The sequence below is a fragment of the Eublepharis macularius genome, chromosome 7 (genome assembly GCF_028583425.1).
Source record: "Eublepharis macularius isolate TG4126 chromosome 7, MPM_Emac_v1.0, whole genome shotgun sequence".
In the NCBI taxonomy this organism is placed as follows: Eukaryota; Metazoa; Chordata; class Lepidosauria; order Squamata; family Eublepharidae; genus Eublepharis; species Eublepharis macularius.
The window spans coordinates 71,396,733-71,415,206 of NC_072796.1; the positions used below are offsets into that span (position 1 = coordinate 71,396,733).

The following is an 18,474-nucleotide window of genomic DNA, read 5'->3' on the forward strand; positions in this document are numbered from 1 at the left end:
CCGTTTGGGCGGGAAAACGGTCGCTGAGGCGCGCGACAAACGGCCCCTTCGGAGCCATGGAAGCTCTAGAAAATTCTCCGGCGGCTGGCCTGCGCCTGCGCAGTCCCATGTGTGGAGGCACAGAAGAACGAAGATGAACAGACAGCTACAAGATAGAAGCAGATGAAGTTACCTTTGTTTTTTCTGCAGGAATGAAAAGATCCACTGACAATAGGTGGACAAAGGTGACTTCAACCACTTCTCCCTTCTCACTGCAGCCACTTGGTTGTATGGGTTTGGTCCATGCAAGTCTCCAAAATTCCCAACATTGCTGTTTGGGAGCTTACAGGTGAATGCGAGAAAAATTGTTCCTGTCTCACTTATGGTGCCTAGGATCTATCCCATTAAGAATGATTATAAGGACATGGCTGTTGTCTACTTGTTAGACATTCTCGCCATAATTTAGATAGGAAGAGCCATGTGCAACAGCAGGTTTCTGCATACACACTCATTTGCTGGTCAGGGAACCATGGGTATACATAGGATGCACCTCTAGATGTCAGTGTTATCTCTCTGCATTTGCTTTCAATTTGATGTGAATTTCTATCCACATTCTGAGACAAGACCTGCATTGGGTCAATGATTTGAAATATTTGTTTTGAAAGAAGCTAGCATAATTTTAGTAAACCGCCAGTTTGCCATCTTTTTGTCTTATTTCTAAACTGACAGGGAAAAACCCTATACGTCTCAAGCACTCTAGGCTCAATTTATAAAACTGTAAAAAGAAGCCTGCATGCCAGTATTTATATCAAAAAAGTTACAGAAGCTTCGACTACTCAGTTTCTCCCAGCCACTCCAAAGTTGGGAAAATCCACATGCTCACACAAGCATGTGTGTATCAAACTATGCATGAATTTTCATTGAAGAAAAAGCATTTAAAGGATCACAGACTGGTGTTGCTTGGTATTCTTAAAATCAAGAATGATTATTAAAGTTAACACAGCATATTACCTCTACAGACTCAAGATGAATAAATATCAGTTCCAAAAGATGTTGTAGATTTTCACACACTTTCCTGCTTTCCTCCGATGTTGTCTGTTTAGCCACTGGGTATCTGGGAAGGAAATACATCATTGTCATAATCCAACACAGTAGACTGAAGTTGGTCCTAGGAATGGCTTAGCACTGTGGCTCTTTTCTTGCAGAGAAATCAACACAGATTCTTTAGCAATGCCTAAGGAGCTGTACCTGAAAATTGTTACTTGCATTAAACATTTCTATGCTATCTTGGATAAAAGAATGAGGTCTATCTAGAAAAGTCAAAACATTTTTGGTGTTGTTTCTCTGTTAAACCATTAGCTAAGAGATGCCACCTGTTGGGAAAATACACTAGGGACCTAAGACTGATGTTTGATTAAATATATTTGCATATAAAAGTCTATTGTCAGCATTAACTTGCAAGGTTTAGAAGAAAAATAGATGAAGTAATCTCCTCCCTTCAAAACTTCACCTTTTTATTGAAGTTTATGAATTAATTTTATTTCTACTGAAAAAAACCCTCTAAGTACACTTAACTGTGTTTGCTTGCATTCATCCCTTGTTATCCTCCCCCTCCACCCCCAGCCCATTTCCATTTAGATTGCAGTATTAATCTTTTCCTGCTTCTTTTTACAGTGCCATGCACAGTGAGGTCACTATAAAATAGTTTAGTTAAAAATACCCACACAAATTTTTATGGAATCTATTTCCAAAAGTAACCCCATGGGTCTGGCTTGATGGACTTTGTGAAGAAAAGGATTTTTGTACCTGAGGGACAACTACAGAAGGTGGCTGAGAAAAGGGGAGGGGTTTCTCAGGAAAAGAGAAAAAAAAATCTGTCTGAGATGTGTTCTGTGCAAAGAATGGTGTAGTCTGATGAGCAGTACACTCTAGAGATCTAAAGCTCTACCAAACAACCCCAAGAGCAGCAGCACTCTATAGCACCAGCCAATCTCCATAAACACTTGGGAGAAAAACAGGGTTGCACCTATCTGTAACTGTTGTTCATTGAGTGTTCTTCTGTGCAGGCACATATTAAAGCTCCAAAAGGCACGAGACACTCGTCCGGCCTTTTCACATGCTTTTTGAGTGGGTGCGGCTATAAAAGGTAGGGCGAACAGATCCCTCCCTTAGTTCAATAAGCCGCTGGTGAAGGAGAAATTAGCATATTTAAAGAGCACATGGTGGGAAAAGGAGGGAGGGATGTGTGCCTGCACAGAAGAACACTTGATGAGCCACAGTTCCATGTAGGTGCAACCCTGTTTTCATCATCATGTCTTCTGTGCAGTCCCACACTGGAGAGTAGTGAGTTAACTTAAGAGGTGGGCATGTTGCTCATCATCATCATCATCATCATCAAAAAAAGCTCTTCAGGACAGCCTTGCTAACTGCAGCGTCCCTTTTGGAGTCTGTCAATTGCATAGTGTTTAGTAAAGATGGACGAATTAGACCAGGTGGCCACCCTGCATAAGTCCACAAGCAGAATGCCCAGACTAAATGCTGACAAAGTCAACTAGGCCCTTGTCAAATGTGCCCTGATGTTCAAAGGGCACAGTTGTCTGGATTGTCCATAACACTCTTTAATGAGCCACACCAACCAGTTGGAGATAGTTTGAGCTGTGACTTTTTGTCCTTTTTTAGCTCCCTTGAAGGAAACAAAAAGATTAGGGTACTTTCTGAAGGCAAGAGTTCTGTCCAGGTAAAAACACAGAGCACACTTGATATCCAATGTGTGTACATGCCTGTCACCTCTGTAGAAGGTGATGGACAAAACACTGGTAAAGTCCTGGTTGAGGCGAAAAGGAGAGATTACCTTAGGAAGGAACTGGAAGCTGAGATGGAGAACCACCTTGTCTGCAAACATTCTGAGGAAAGGTGGATCATACCTCAGGGCTTGCAGTTCACTCACCCTCCTGGCTGATATAATGGCCACTAAGAAGGCCATCTTAGCTGTCAGAAATTTGAGAGAACAGGTAGCTAATGGCTCGAAAGGCTTATGCATGAGAGTTGTTAGAACCAAAGACAGGCTCCACTGAGGAGTGGGTTTGGACACAGGAGGGTAAACAGGCAAGCCTTTAAGGAAAGACTTGCATTTTGGTTGGGAGAACGGACCATTGGATGCTTACCATGAAGGGTCCTTCTCCTCTGAGGACAGGAAGACAGGACCAATTTGGACTTCCTGTCTTCCAGTAGGTGTCACTCTTCCCTTCAGTTTGGTGACTCTGAAAGCAGTAAAGAGCTTAGAACTGTAAGTACAATTATATGCAAGATCATAACAAGAAGAACAGGAAGTATAGATAAGAGTTAATGTTGTAGTTGACAATGACTCCAGAAGGGGCAAGATGTCTTCCTGTCCTCAGAGAAGGACCCTTCACAGTAAGTATCCAATGGTTTGTTCTCCCTCTGAGGCAGAGGACGTCTTGGTATGGGACCTCCCATAGCAGTGTCCTATTCTTTGGGTGAGTCATCGTCTGGTCGTAAGATGTGCATAATACTCTTCTGCGAAACACTGCATCGGTTGAATCGTAAATGTTTAGCTTATCATGTTTAACAAAAGTAGATACAACCAAGTAGATGCTTGGCAAACCTCTTTGACTGTAGCAAGTCTGGCAATGCTGCTCTGGTTGCAGCACTTCATACTGAGTGAGCAGTAATCCCAGCTAGTACATCTAGTTTTTTTTTTTAAAATGTGTGCTTCTATGATGCTTTTAGAGTACGTCTTATGTCCAGAGTATGTCACGTTTCTTCTTTAGGATGAGAAATATTCGGGTAACTGATAGTAGATGTAATTCCTGTGATCTGTGGCAGGGAGAGATCACTTTTGGTATGAAGGCAGGATCCATTTTCACCATGTGTAAAATATATAGCTCAGGCTAATTGACAGGGGACCTGGTTCCGATACATCCACAAGAAGGGTAACTGTGGTAAGGAACAAAGTTTTCATCCTCAGCCACTTAAGAGGAATTTTCATGATAGGCACAAAGGGGTATCTCGTAAGAGCAGACAGAGCTGTATGCAATTGCCAAGTTGTAAATTGGTAAACCTGTGGTGGATCTTTCAAACTATCACACTTGAAGGAGCTATGTATAGGGGGTGTCTGGATAGACATAGCTCCCAGTAGCATGGCAGCACTGTTGTTAAGACTGTGACCTGGCAACTTAAGGTTGAGGCTCTGAGACTGCTTGCATATCTGACCTGTAGGAAGGATGGAACGGATCTGGGCTTGGGTTTCGTGACCGTAACCCCTTTATTTATTTATTTATTTAGCCTCCTGTGAAGGCTTTCCATGATGCATTATATATATATCCTGTTAGTGGACTGTCTCCTAGAGGCCAGATGCATGTCGATTATTGAAAATAGCCTGGTTGGGAGAAGTAGTTACACTTACTCAACATGTGGTTTGCCAAACTGGGCCTTGCTGGAACATATCCATATATATTGGAGTGTCAGTGATGAAAGTGTTGACAGCTGTTGAAGAATGGAAAACCTCAGGTTCCAGGACCAGTAGGATGCTCCCACTATGATTTCTACTTTTTGTTTTCTGATCTTCCTGATTAGTTTCAAGAAAATCGGAATGGGTGGAAGGCAAATAGCAGAACATGTGGCCTCTGTGACATTGACATGTCAGTTACTTTAGCCTCTGGATAGAAGCACCTGGTGAAATATGTGCCCACTTAATTGGTCAACATGTTGTCTGTTCTCTCTCTTTTTTTAATATATAATTTTTATTTTATAAAAAATTACATTACAAATACAAGGCTGCTGTAAAATACAATATTGTGAATCAGCACACATTAACACTTATAGTCTACAAGATAAGAGATAGCGTAACGTGGTTATAATATCTAACAGCAGATGAAACATTAATGATTACAGTGCAACAGATTCTTTTAGTTTAAAGATACAAAGGAAAGGTGCCTGGGAGGATGAATATCATTGCATGTTAAGTATTCAAAAAAAGGCAACCATTTAGAGAAGAAAACAGTTTCTTTTGGGTAGTGTTGTGATTGATACAAGCTGTCGTAGATTTTCTCTTGAATATAGTGATCCCATACTTTCAGCATCCAATATTCAATTGTGGGAATTGGGGGGGATTTCCAATTGGAAGCTATTAATGATTTAGCTGCTGACAATAAACTTCGAATTAAGTCTTTTCTAATAGTGGGAACCATAATGGGATCCCATTGATCTAAAAAAATCAATTTAGGGTTGAATGGAATTGTATACCCTGTGATCACTTTTATTTGTTTTAGGATTTCTGTCCAAAATTTTTTTAGTTGAGGGCATTCCCACCAACAATGTGCGAATGAACCAATAGAACCACAGCCTTTCCAACATAGTGGTGGGTTTGGGGGTAACATTAATGAAAGCTTCTTAGGTGTTATATAGCATCTATGGAGTATTTTGTATGATTGGATTTTAGTTGTGATAGTACTAGTGTTGAATATATTTGAGGACCAGATTTTTTCCAATTGGTTTGTTGTAATTTCTGATTTACAATCATGTTGCCAGTCATGTTGGTATTTCTGTATTTTATGTTTATATGTATTTAGGAGTAAATTGTATAGTTTAGATATTAGGCCCTTTTGAAATAAATGCATATGGTTTAAGAGGTGTTCAAATTCTGTCATGGGTATGTTGATATCTAAGTGTCAACAGCCAGTGTGCAGAGGCTTTAGATCAGAACGATCAGTATGACAGGTAGACACATCAGGTGACATAGAGTCAGATGGTTAACTTAAGAGTCAGGAGACCATGAAGTGAATGACTCAGCTAAACTCATGCATGTATCTGATTGGGTGTCTACATGTATAAATAGCTACTATGTACAGTATGGTAGGGGCTTCTTGTAAGTCCAGGTGTAGGCGAAGCACTTTGTCTCTCTGGACTGTAAACTTGTATATATTGCTCTTAATCCACCTATAAATAAACTGTATTATACACCTTTACTAAACAAACAAGGTGTGGACTCTTTGTGGATCCTCCTTAGACCGGTGCAGTCACGCTGAATACACACTATTCAACAGGGCTATGGGCCCAGATAGACTGCGCCAAGCTGAGGAGGCTCTACTGAAGTAGAGACGCAGTAGAGTCGGTGGTGGATGTTGGCACCTGACGGCCGCGGTCCCTCGGAGGAGGAATTATTGGCGGTGGAAAGTGTCAGTGACCAGGAGGAGGAGGAGGCAAACGAACTCCCTCAGACTGGTGCAGAAGCAAGTATGGCACAGAGTACGGTCGTGTTGGTGGAGAAGCTGACCTCCGTGAACTACTCCATTTTGTCGTTGCGTACGGAGCATTTTCTAAAGAGAGAGGGGCTGTGGAAAAGTGTCAGCAACCCCCCAGCAGCCCCCAATGATGCGGAAAAGATTGCAGATGAGTGTGCTTTAGCTCATATCGTGCTGGCTGTGGGGGATGATCAATTGCTTCACATCAGGGACTCAGCTACCAGTTCAAAGGCCTGGGAAGATTTGAAGCTGATCCATGCCAGAACATCTGCAGGGTCATTAATTATGCTGACACGTCGCCTCTACAGACTTGCTCTCAAGCCGGGGGAGAGCATGCAGAAGCATATAAACAGTCTGACGGAATGTTTCCAGCAACTGGCTGCTCGTGGAAAGCCCACGGAAGACTGTGATAAAGCATACATTCTGTTATCAACTGTGCCTGAAGTATATTTTCCTCTTATTGCAAGCCTTGAGAGCCTGGAGCCAGATAAACTCACTTATTCCTATGTTACGTCTCGTATTCTTGAGGAAGAGGCTCGTGTTTCAACATACGGAGGCTGGCATTCAAGGACGGAGCAACGAGCAGACGGAGGGGCCCATCGAGGGGTTTCAGCCACTGGCGGCGGAGGAGTTGCTAGCAAGCAGCGGGAGGTCACCCAGTTGTCAGCAGCAGCCGTGAGAAGAAGTTACAGTTGCGGCTTCACTTCTCACCTTCGTCGCTTTTGCCCGGACAGGAGAAGAAAACAACAGAAGCAGAAGCAAGGACGTGTGCAGGAGCCTCGAATTCCGGATGAACATGCGAGGCTGGTCACTGCATCTACTGCAAATACGTGTTCCCAATGACTATTGGATAGTGGCGCCACTGAGTCATTCTCCCGATTGGGGGAGGTGTTGTATAATTTACAACAAAGCAACCTGCAGTCTATATGTTGTTGGCAGATGGGAGAGAATCTTCAGTGAGTGCTATGGGAACTTTGCGGTTTACAGCTCTGGAGGAGGACTTTGCACCTGTGTATTGTGTTCCCTCTTTGGACCATAATCTGTTATCAGTAAGTAGGTTGACCCAAAAAGGGTTTGAGGTCCGGTTTATGGGGGACAAATGCCAAATAAGCAAAGCTGGCAAGGTTCTAGTGAATGGGGAGCTGAAAAACAATGTTTATATTGTAGAAAATAGGCAGGCAAAGGCTGACACGGTTACTAACAAGTGTAGCCATGACAATTGTGTGCATTTATTGCACAGGCGTTTAGGGCACGCTAGCTTTGGGGTTATAAACAAAACTCTAACACTCCTGAAGGGAGAAAAGGTGTCAAGCTTCTCAGAGTTCCTAGACTGCACTGTTTGCAAAGCAGTCAAAACAAAGGCATTCCCTGTAGCTAAGAAAAGTGGCCGGGTGTCTACAAAGCCACTTGAATTAATTCACATGGATCTGATTGGTCCATTCCCCAAAAGCCATTCTCAAAATTGTTATGCCCTGGTCCTAACGGATGATTTTAGCCGGTACTCATGGCTGTATGTTATGAAACACAAGTCTCAAACTTTTGATTTGTTTAAGGTTTGGGCAAAAAGGGTACAAAAACAGTTGGGGCTGGACATAAAGGCCATCCAGTCTGACCAAGGGGGGGAATTCATGTCTGTAAAGTTCTCTCACTGGTGTGATAAATATGGTGTATTGCACAGGGTAGCAAATAAAAGTGTGCCACAAGAAAATGGTCTGGCAGAAAGGCATGGTGCCATTATACAAGAAAAAATGGCTGCTATGTTAGCTGATGCTGGTTTGCCAAAAACTTACTGGGCTGAGGCAATTATCTGTGCCTGTTATGTGGTAAATTGTCTGTGGTCCCGTGCTGTGAATGAAATACCTTTTAGGTTACTTTTCAACAGGGACCCTAATCTAAAGTTACTAAGGGTGTTTGGCATGACTTCTTGGGTGCATATCCCTTTAAAACAGCGCAGAAAAGGGGGCCCAAAAGCTTCTAAGATGATATTCATTGGATACCAGAGTGGCATGAAGGCCTACAGGTTTACAAATGAAAACAAAAAGGTATCTTATAGCCGCTCCGCCAGTGTATGTGAACATGGAAGTTGGAAAAGGCTTCACGGGTATGAGAGTGAAAGCCAGATTGCGTTGCCAGTTACCGATGAAATGCCTGAAACAAGTCCAGAGGGGGACGTGAGTGTGAAACAGGAGATTAGTTCTCCAGCCAGGCAGGCAACATAGGACACACAGAGGTCTAGTCCTCCTATACGTGTGTCCAGTCGTCCTAATAAAGGTGTCCCACCTCAAAGTTATGGTTTTGAGGCTGCAGCAAACTGTGTACTGGCTAAAGAGCCAGCTAATTCTTCAGAACTTCTCACTTATGAGGGGGAAGAGAAAAAAGCTTGGCTCGAGGCCATGAAGGCCGAATATCAGTCTCTAACTGACCATGAAGTGTTTACAGTTGTACCTAAGCCAAAAGACACAAATATCATTGGCTGTAGGTGGCTGTATAAGGTGAAACGACTTCCCTCAGGTAATGTGCAGAGGAAAGCTCACTTGGTAGCCCGTGGTTTCTCTCAGGTACAATTCCAAGACTATGACCAGGTATTTTCTCCTACTGTTAGGCCTGAAACAGTAAAATTAGCCTTATGTAAGGCAGGGGCTCAACACAAAAACATAGATCATTTTGATGTCTGTACAGCCTACCTCCATGCTCCTATACAGGAATGTTTATATATGGAGCAAATACCAGGGTATGAGGTGTCAAATAAACATATGGTGCTCAAACTAAACCGAGCTTTGTATGGGTTGCGTCAATCAGCACGAGCTTGGTTTCAATACCTGTCACAATCACTAAAAGCAGCAGGCTTTGAGCAGGGCAAAGGTGATGCCTGTATTTTTACAAAAATAGTAGGAGGTTCAGAAGTCCAACTCCTTATTTTTGTAGATGATATATTGTGTATATATGAAACAGAAGAACAATTATGTTGGTTTAAACAAATAGCCAAGGATATTTGCAAAGTGAAACATTTGGGTCCTATCTCCAACTGTTTGGGAGTGCAAGTGTCAAAAACCCAGGACGGATTTTTCCAACTGAATCAGAGAGACAAAATTACAAAGTTGCTCTCAGAGTATGGATTAACTGAAGCACATGGTGTGTCCACTCCTATGACTACAGGGTATATCAGGGAGCCAGATGATTTTCCCTGGGAAGATGTACAGAGATATCAGTCATTGGTGGGCAGTCTTTTGTATCTCTCATGTTGGGGCCATCCAGATATAACACAAGCAGTAAACATGCTATGCCAAAGGTGTGCTAAGCTTTTCCATAGGGATTGGATAGCAGCAAAACGCGTCTTAAAATATCTAAAGGCTACTCTCAATTTCTCTTTGGTTCTAAAAGCCACTGAACCTATGCAGATCCCTATGTTTTGTGATGCTAGTTGGGCAAATCGCCCTGACGGTAAATCCACTACAGGACTAGCCATATTTGTAGGAGGTGCTCTCATTGCACATAAGACATTAAAACAGTCTTTGTTGGCACATTCCTCTTGTGAAGCCGAGTTTGCAGCCATGAGCCAAGGTATTTTAGAGCTGGAAGTAATACAACAGCTCATGTCTGACATGAAAATGCATTGTGCAGTACCTATCGCTGTTTATGGGGATAATACAGCAGCACAACACTTAGCCCAAGATGGTGGAATCAAAACACGCAGTAAACACATCTTAATCAGGTATTTGAACGTAAGATGTGCTGTAGAGCAAGGATTCATAAGATTGTTTAGACGTACATCTGGTGACAATATAGCAGACATGTTCACTAAAAGTCTGTATGCTGTACCATTTGAACGATTACGTGATGCCTTAAACTGCTCTCATACTGGCTTGGAGGAGTGTTGATATCTAAGTGTCAACAGCCAGTGTGCAGAGGCTTTAGATCAGAACGATCAGTATGACAGGTAGACACATCAGGTGACATAGAGTCAGATGGTTAACTTAAGAGTCAGGAGACCATGAAGTGAATGACTCAGCTAAACTCATGCATGTATCTGATTGGGTGTCTACATGTATAAATAGCTACTATGTACAGTATGGTAGGGGCTTCTTGTAAGTCCAGGTGTAGGCGAAGCACTTTGTCTCTCTGGACTGTAAACTTGTATATATTGCTCTTAATCCACCTATAAATAAACTGTATTATACACCTTTACTAAACAAACAAGGTGTGGACTCTTTGTGGATCCTCCTTAAGCTGGTGCAGTCACGCTGAATACACACTATTCAACAGAGTATACTAAGGATGTTTTTTATATTGATTTGGTTCATCATAGGTGCAAGCTGATGATACATGAACCACTGGATTCTTTGTTTTAGTTTTTGTTCCAGTTCTATTTTGCTCAAAATATTTGTTCTTGATGATATATCCATTATACGTATTGTCTTATTCTGTTGCCACATGTTCATAAATGCTTTTGATTGTCCAGGTGGAAACCATTTTTGACCGAGGAATGATGAAAATCTTGATGTATTTGGCAAGATTTTGTGTCTATATTGGTCCCATATGTTCAGAATGGCTTCTAGAAAGGGATTATTTTTAGTTATTGTTGGGCGGTCTTTTTTGTCATTCCATATAATATTTTGTATCATGATAGGTTTGTCGTCTGGTAGTAATGTTTTAACCAAATCTATGGGTTCTGAAATATTCAAAATTTATATTAAGTTAAGTAGTCTAATTGAAGCTTGATATGTTTCTAAATCCGGGTAGTTAAATCCTCCTTGTGAATGTTTTAATCTAAGTGTACCAAAGGCAATTCTTGGTTTCTTTTTATTCCATAAAAATTTATTTAAATGGAAGATTTTTCACTCACCGTGAAGCTTCCTTTCTTGGTGGTCTAGGAGTGGGGCAGTCAGGACTTATGGGTAGCTCCTCCTCCGTCTCTTGAGCAGGGTCGAACGAAACACGCGATCCTGAGGGGGAGGGGCTCCCAGGCTGCTCCAGTTCCTTTTCAAGCCCTCAACGATTTCCCCCGGAGTTCTGGTCAAGACTGCAACCGTCCTGTTTCAGATAACTACAACGGCAACTTGATAACTTTATTGAAAAAACATAACATTATAACTAGATCTCAGTCTAACGAACTAAAGAAGGCTATATGTCCCTTCCTCACGTCCTTGCCGGCTATGTCCCTGTCGTTTGTAACCATGTCTGTATTGGGTGGGATTGTGACTGCCCCACTCCTAGACCACCAAGAAAGGAAGCTTCACGGTGAGTGAAAAATCTTCCATTCTCTAGTGGTCTGAGTGGGGCAGTCAGGACTTATGGGACATAAGCATAGCAGTTAACCCAGGGGCGGGCTCTCTATGGATCTAGGACGTGCTGAAGAACCCTACGGCCGAAGGCCGCGTCGGCCGAGGCCATCTGGTCTATCCTGTAATGCCTGGTGAAGGTGTGGACAGATTTCCACGTTGCGGCCTTACATATCTTTTCCAGGGATGGGAAGGACCTGTAAGCTGCTGAGGTGGCTGTTCCCCTGAGGGAATGGGCAGTGATGCCTTCTGGGGGCGATAAATTCCTAGCCTTGTAGGCTAAACCAATGCATTCCCTGATCCATCTACTTAGTGTGGATGGGGAAACTTTTTCACCCATGGCGTTCTGCTTAAACGAAACGAACAAAAACTCTCCCTTGCGAATCTGACTAGTTCTATCTATATAGAAGCTTAGGGCCCTCCTAACGTCTAGCCTGTGCCACTCCCTTTCCCTGTCATGCTTAGGGTTAGTGCAGAAGGAGGGTAGGACAATGTCTTCCCCCCTATGAAAGGACGAGTTGACCTTAGGGATAAAGGCAGGATCTGTCCTTAGCACTACTCTATCTTGGTGAAAAATGCACAAGTCCCTATTCACTGAGAGTGCCCCTATCTCCGACACTCTCCTGGCAGATGTCAAACCCACTAGAAAGACTGTCTTGAGAGACAAGTTTTTTAAAGAACAGGTTGCCATAGGTTCAAATGGCTCCCTCGTGAGTGCCTTCAGCACCAGATTCAAATTCCAAGTCGGGAAACGATGTACTTGGGGCGGATTCAGCAAGGTGGTCCCTCTCAAGAACCTCTTGATGTGGGGGTGCGACGTGAGAGATGAACCAGTCTTGGTGCCTCTGATGGCAGAAATTGCTGCCACCTGCCGCTTCAACGTGCTGGTACTAAGACCCTTATCCAAACCATCTTGTAAGAATAGAAGAATCTGATCCACGGGCGCCGAAATCGGATCGTGGCGAGTCTTGATGCACCAGTCGTTGAAAACTTTCCACGTTTTATTGTAGCTTTTGTTGGTAGAACCTTTTCTTGAAGCCAACATCGTGGAAATGACCTTCTCCGAGTATCCTAGGTCCCGGAGCTGGACATGTTCAACGCCCAAGCTGTCAGCCTTAGGGACGCCAGGTCTGGATGCCGAATGTTCCCCTGTGTTAGAAGGTCCTCCCTGTACGGCAGAGTCCATGGGTTCCCGCCGGACATCCTCCTGAGATCCTGGAACCAGGGCCTCCGAGGCCAGAACGGCGCTATCAGTATGACGTTCGCCCTTTGGTCGAGGATCCTCTGAAGCACCCTGTGGATGATCTTCGGTGGAGGGAAGGCATAAAGAAGACATCGTGGCCACTCCTGAGTCAGTGCATCTACTCCCATCGCCTCTGGTTCGCTGTACCTTGAGTAGAATAGTGGTACTTGCCTGTTTTCCAAGGAGGCGAAGAGGTCCACCTCTGGAGTGCCGAACCTTTGGCATATTTGCACAAAAACCTGTCTGTTCAGAGCCCATTCGGACTGATCCACCCTGTTCCGACTCAGCCAGTCCGCCAGCGTGTTCTGTTGTCCAGCAATGTGGGCTGCCTTCAGTGATTTCACGTTCTTTTCTGCCCATAGAAAGATCTGCTCCGCCACCCTTGTCAAGAGCTTGGACCTGGTGCCCCCTTGCCTGTTTATGTAGGCCTTCGCTGTCATGTTGTCTGTTAGAATCATCACATGACTGTCCATGAGGTCGCTTTCGAATTCTAATAGGCCATTCCTTATGGCTTTGAGTTCCAGGAGGTTTATGCTTGCTTCTCTTTCTTCGGGAAGCCATTCCCCTTGTGTCATCCTGTCCTTCGTGTGGGCTCCCCAACCTGTCAGGCTGGCATCTGTTGTCATCTGTCTCCTGTTCGGTTCCCTGAGGGGGGTACCTACTGTGAATCTGCTCGGTTCCAGCCACCAGTTCAACTCCCTGGACAGAGATAGGGGAATCTCCACTAGTTTGTGCCATTTGTGACATATGACACTTTGATAAGGGCGTAAGAACCTTTGAAGGGGTCTGGTGTGAAATCTGGCCCACTGGAGCGTATCCTGACAGGATACCAGCATGCCCTGCAGCTTGGCCAGTTGCATTATCTCCACCTGCCTGCCCGACTGAATGGACTTGACCAGTGAGAAGATCTTCTGCTGTCGTTCCTGAGAAACGAAAACCTTGTCCAGCACAGTGTCCACAATCACCCCCAGGTGAACAATCCTCTGCGATGGGGATAGTATGCTCTTTCGTCGGTTCACAATGAAACCGTGGTCCTCCAAGCAGGCTATGGTCCGTGCTACTGCCTCCTGTCCCTCCTGCAGGGACGGCGCCTTTATTAGAATGTCGTCCAGGTAGGGCGACAGGGCTACTCCTTGCAGTCTGAGGTAGGCCACCAAGGTCACCAGGACCTTGGTAAATACCCTCGGTGCAGATTTCAGGCCGAAGGGGAGAGCCGTGTATTGATAGTGCTCCCCGTCGTAGGCGAAGCGCAGGTACCTTCTGTGAGAGGGACGTATAGGTATGTGCAAGTAGGCCTCCGACAGATCTATGGATGCCAGATAATCCCCCTGTTGTATGGCTCCAGTAGTGGATCTCATCGTCTCCATTTTGAACCGTCTGGACCTTACGTGAAGGTTCAGCCACTTCAGGTCCAAGATGGCTCTGATCTCTCCGTTCTTCTTCGGGACGATGAAAAACACTGAGTAAACCCCTTGTCTCCTGAACTGAGAAGGCACTGGCTCTATGGCCTCGATCTGTAAGAGGTGATGAATGGCTTCTTTTATTTTCCGGTGTTTTTGCTGAGATTGGTTCCTTGACACATGGATGAACCTCTTGGGTGGCGTTTTCTCGAATTCCAAGGAGTAGCCCTTGGATACCGTTTCCAATACCCATTGGTCTGTAATCGTCTGCCTCCACCTGGGTGCAAACAACTGTAGGCGACCCCCGATGAGCTCGGTCTCCCCTCTGCCCGGATAGTCATGCGGAGGTGTTCTTCTTATGTCCCTTGGACTGGGTGGCCGCCTTCCTGAAGCCAAAGGGCCTGGAGTCGGATCTTGACTTGGTTTGCCATCTGTTCTTGAATGGTCTGTCGGTGTTGTGTCTGACTGGTCTCCTGAAATCACGAAAGGAATGTTTTCCTTTGTACCGGAGGTCTCTCTTCTTAGATGGGAGCACCTTTTTCTTTTCAGCATTTTCGACTAGATATTTGTCCAGAGCCTCTCCGAAGAGCTTAGATCCCGAGTATGGAATCGCTGCCACCCTGCTGCGGGCTTGTTGGTCCACGTCCCAATTTCTTAACCACGTATTTCTGCGTGCTGCTACGTTAAAGCCCATGGCTCTGGATGACATTTGGAATGAATCCAGAGTGGCGTCTGCTGCGAAGGCTGCAGCTAAGGCAATTTTCTTTACCTCGTTTTTGACCTCCTTGGGTACCTCTCTACCTGCTGCTGCCAAATCTGAGGCCCAGGTGAAAGCTGCCCTGGCGAACAAGGATCCAGTTGCCGATGATCTCAGGGACGCAGCCGAAGCCTCGAAGTCTCTGCGCAATGCCTGTTCAATCTTTTTGTCTGATGGGTCCTTAGGCATGCCCTCTGCGTCCATGGGTAACACCGAGGTCGTGGCCAGGCTGGTGACCGGATCATCCACGATTGGTAGTTTGAGCTTTTTAGCATCCTCTGGGCTCAAGGCATAAAACTTGTGGAAGATGGATTGGTATAGCTTTGGTTTTGCTGGATTGTCCCATTCTGTTTTCAAGACATCGTGGAAGATAGCCGGCAGGGACACTCCCGAGTGCTTTGGTCCCATCTTTGGCAGTGCTCTTTCCAACCCCTGAGGGTAAGAGGATTCCGTCTCCCCTTTTCCTGCAGCAGAGGGTGAAATCTCCAAGGTCCTTAATACCTTGGTGAGCAATTTAGAAAACATTTCAGGGGGGAACAGCCTATATTGAGACTGGTTAGTGTCCACCTCTTCCTCCTCAGACAGTTCCCCTTCTTCACTCCCTGAGGATCTAAGGGAAGTTGCTGAGTCTTCTTGGGAAATGTCTGATTCACTAGAGTCCTCATCCTGCCATTCCCTTGCTTTACTCTTTTTTGCTTTAGAGTGGACAGTAGGTTCTGCAGGCCTTTTCCCTTTGGAGGTGGCTGGCCGCTTATCCTTCTTTTGGGAAGCAGGCTGCCCTTTGAGTTCTTTAACGGCATTGTCAATCCCTTTTTTTATCTCTGCTTGTAGCCAGGCTAAGATGTTTGCCTTTGCTTCTGGGCCTGTCAGGTCAGGGTCCCCGCTTCCTAGACCTTCCCCTTGGGATGGATGATTTTGTCTTGTTAACTTTGGGGACTCCATGCTAGTGAGGGCAGACTCAGCCATTTTCTGTTCTGCTGCCCCGGCCTGTGACGTCATTCCCGCCAAAATCTTCCCGCCTAGGGTTGAGAAAGGCGTGGGCGGGGATTACTTATACAGTCTGAATTAAGCAAACTCAATTTTCCCTCCAAAGAAACAGTAAGGGTCATGAGACTCAAGCAGGAGAGAAAAATTCCTCTCTTCTAATGCCAGTTGCAAGGGCTATTGTGCCATGGTCTTCAGGGCACCCCCGCCCTCCCCATTTGCCCCTGGGGAAAAGGGTTTGAAATCTCCCTTGCACAAAAGGGATCCGTCTTGGCCGTTTCCCGCCCTTATTGGGACTTAAGGCTGCTTGCTTCCTAGCCCAGCTGGGGCCTAAGGGAAGACTTCCCCCCTCCCCCCCCACGTCCTCAAGGTTCCCAAGCCTCTCCGCGGGGTCCGAGCAGCTACTCACGATTTTGGCGCGATTAAGAGGCCTCCGCAAGGAAAAAAGCCGCGCCGGGCTGCCTCGCGCTCCCGCGGCTTCTTGCCGACCGTTCCTTGCTGCCTTGCCTCTGCAGACGCCGGGTCCTAGCTAACTAGGATCGTCGGCGCTGCTGCTCGCCTCCGCGGCTTCCTGGCCGCCCCAGATCTTGCTCGGGTGGAAGGAGGGAGGACGGGGGGGGGGGTGGAGGAAAAAACCTTCCTTTCCCCCGTGAGCGCGCGCCTCGATAAGGAGTCTTGCCGTTTTTTTGGATCGCTGCTCCCTCGGAGCAAAGAATTTCGTGCGTTCCTGCAGAGCAGGGCCGAAAAAACTGGAGCAGCCTGGGAGCCCCTCCCCCTCAGGATCGCGTGTTTCGTTCGACCCTGCTCAAGAGACGGAGGAGGAGCTACCCATAAGTCCTGACTGCCCCACTCAGACCACTAGAGAAAGGCTCTGCCAATGTTTTAGTGTTTTAAGGGGGATTTTTAATGGAACCGCTCTCATAAGAAAAAGGAATTTGGGAATAACAAAGGTTTTTATTAGGTGGTATCTCTCAAACCAAGAGGGGTTATTTTTATTCCATTTATCTAAATTTAGTTTTATCTGATTTACTATCTTGTCATGATTTAGTTTCAGCAGATGTTTCAAGTCTGTTGGTATAGTTATGCCTAGGTATGAGATTTTATTAGGAGCCCATTGGTAGTTAGAATATTTTTTGATCAAGTTGATGGTATTGGTTTGTAAGTACACTGGGAGTAGTTGTGATTTAGACTGATTAATAGATAGGCCTGAAATCATACTGAAGTTTGTTAATGTAACCTGTAAGTGTTTTATCGAGTTTGCTGGGTCTGTAAGGTAAACCAACATATCGTCTGCAAAAAATACTAAGTTTAAAATTATGAAGTTTCGTGTCTATGCCGCATATATTGTTGTTGTTGCTAACAGCTATAGCAAGAGGTTCTATAGTTAAAGCAAACAAAATGGGAGATAATGGGCAACCTTGTCTAGTGCCTCTCTGAATATAATTTCTGTTGGAGATTTGGTCATTAATTTTAATTTGTACTGAGGCTTGGGAGTAGATAGTATTGATTATGTTCAAAAATTTGTTACCAAAACCCATATGCTGTAAAGTTAATTTGAGGTATGAGATTTCAACCGAGTCAAAGGCTTTCTCAAAATCAAGAGATAGAAAAGCCGACTCAAAACCATTTCCTTGACAATATGAAATCAAATTTAAGGTTTTATAAATATTGTTCATTAAGTCCCTGTGAGGAATAAAACCAGATTTATCTTGGTGTATGTACTGAGAGATAAAGGAATTAATTCTTTTGGTCATCACTGTGGTAAATATTTTATAATCTTGATTTAAAAGCGATATGGGTCTGTAAGAGTTGGGTTTAGTTGGGTTTGGTGGCATCTTTACCAGGTTTTGGAATAATTATAATTGATGCATTAGCCCAAGTTGGGGGCATTGAGCTCTGTTCCAAAATAGCATCACATGCATCAGTTAGTGGTTTGCATATAAGAGTTGCAATTTTTTTATAAAATTCAGACGGATATCCATCAGGACCTGGTACTTTGTTATTTGGTAAAGATTTTATTGCGTCCAACACTTCTTGTTGAGTAATAGTACTGTCTAATGAATTTTTATGAACAAGATCAAGTTTCCTTAAATTCTTGAGAAACTGTAAAAACTGAGTTATATTATCTTGATTTGGATTCTTAGATATATAAAGTTGAGTGTAGTATTTTTCAAATATTTTTAGAATATCATTTGTCTTGTATGTGGTTGACCCTTCTCATCTTGAATTTTTTAAATTAAATTTAATGATTTCCTTTCTTTGATTTTATAAGACAATAAACGTAATGATTTGGGTGAATTAAACCAATAATTCTGTTTAGCATATTGCAAATCTCTCTGAATTGTACTGATATCTAATGTTTCAAGTAGCTTGCGTTGAGACAATAATTTCTTGTCTTTTTGCTTCCTGTTTTTTATGAGCAGTTTCTAAGAGTTTTATGTTTTCTTGTAAATCTTGTTTCATTTTATTTTTGTTTATTTACTTGAGTAGAGAGAGATATTATGTGACCTCTAGTAACTGTCTTGATTGTGTCCCAGAGTATGCCAGGAGAAATGTCATTCGTTGAGTT

General features: G+C 44.2%; 1 protein-coding gene across 3 annotated transcripts in view; it reads right to left on the bottom strand.

Moving 5' to 3' along the window:
• NDC80 (NDC80 kinetochore complex component) overlaps positions 1–18,474 on the bottom strand; it is a 71,156-nt gene that overhangs the window by 6,391 nt on the left and 46,291 nt on the right. For all 3 annotated transcript variants that reach the window (XM_054985393.1, XM_054985391.1, XM_054985392.1), the window contains exon 16: positions 991–1,093. In XM_054985393.1, coding sequence (XP_054841368.1) covers positions 991–1,093 — 103 coding nt within the window. The remainder of the gene's footprint in view (positions 1–990; positions 1,094–18,474) is intronic.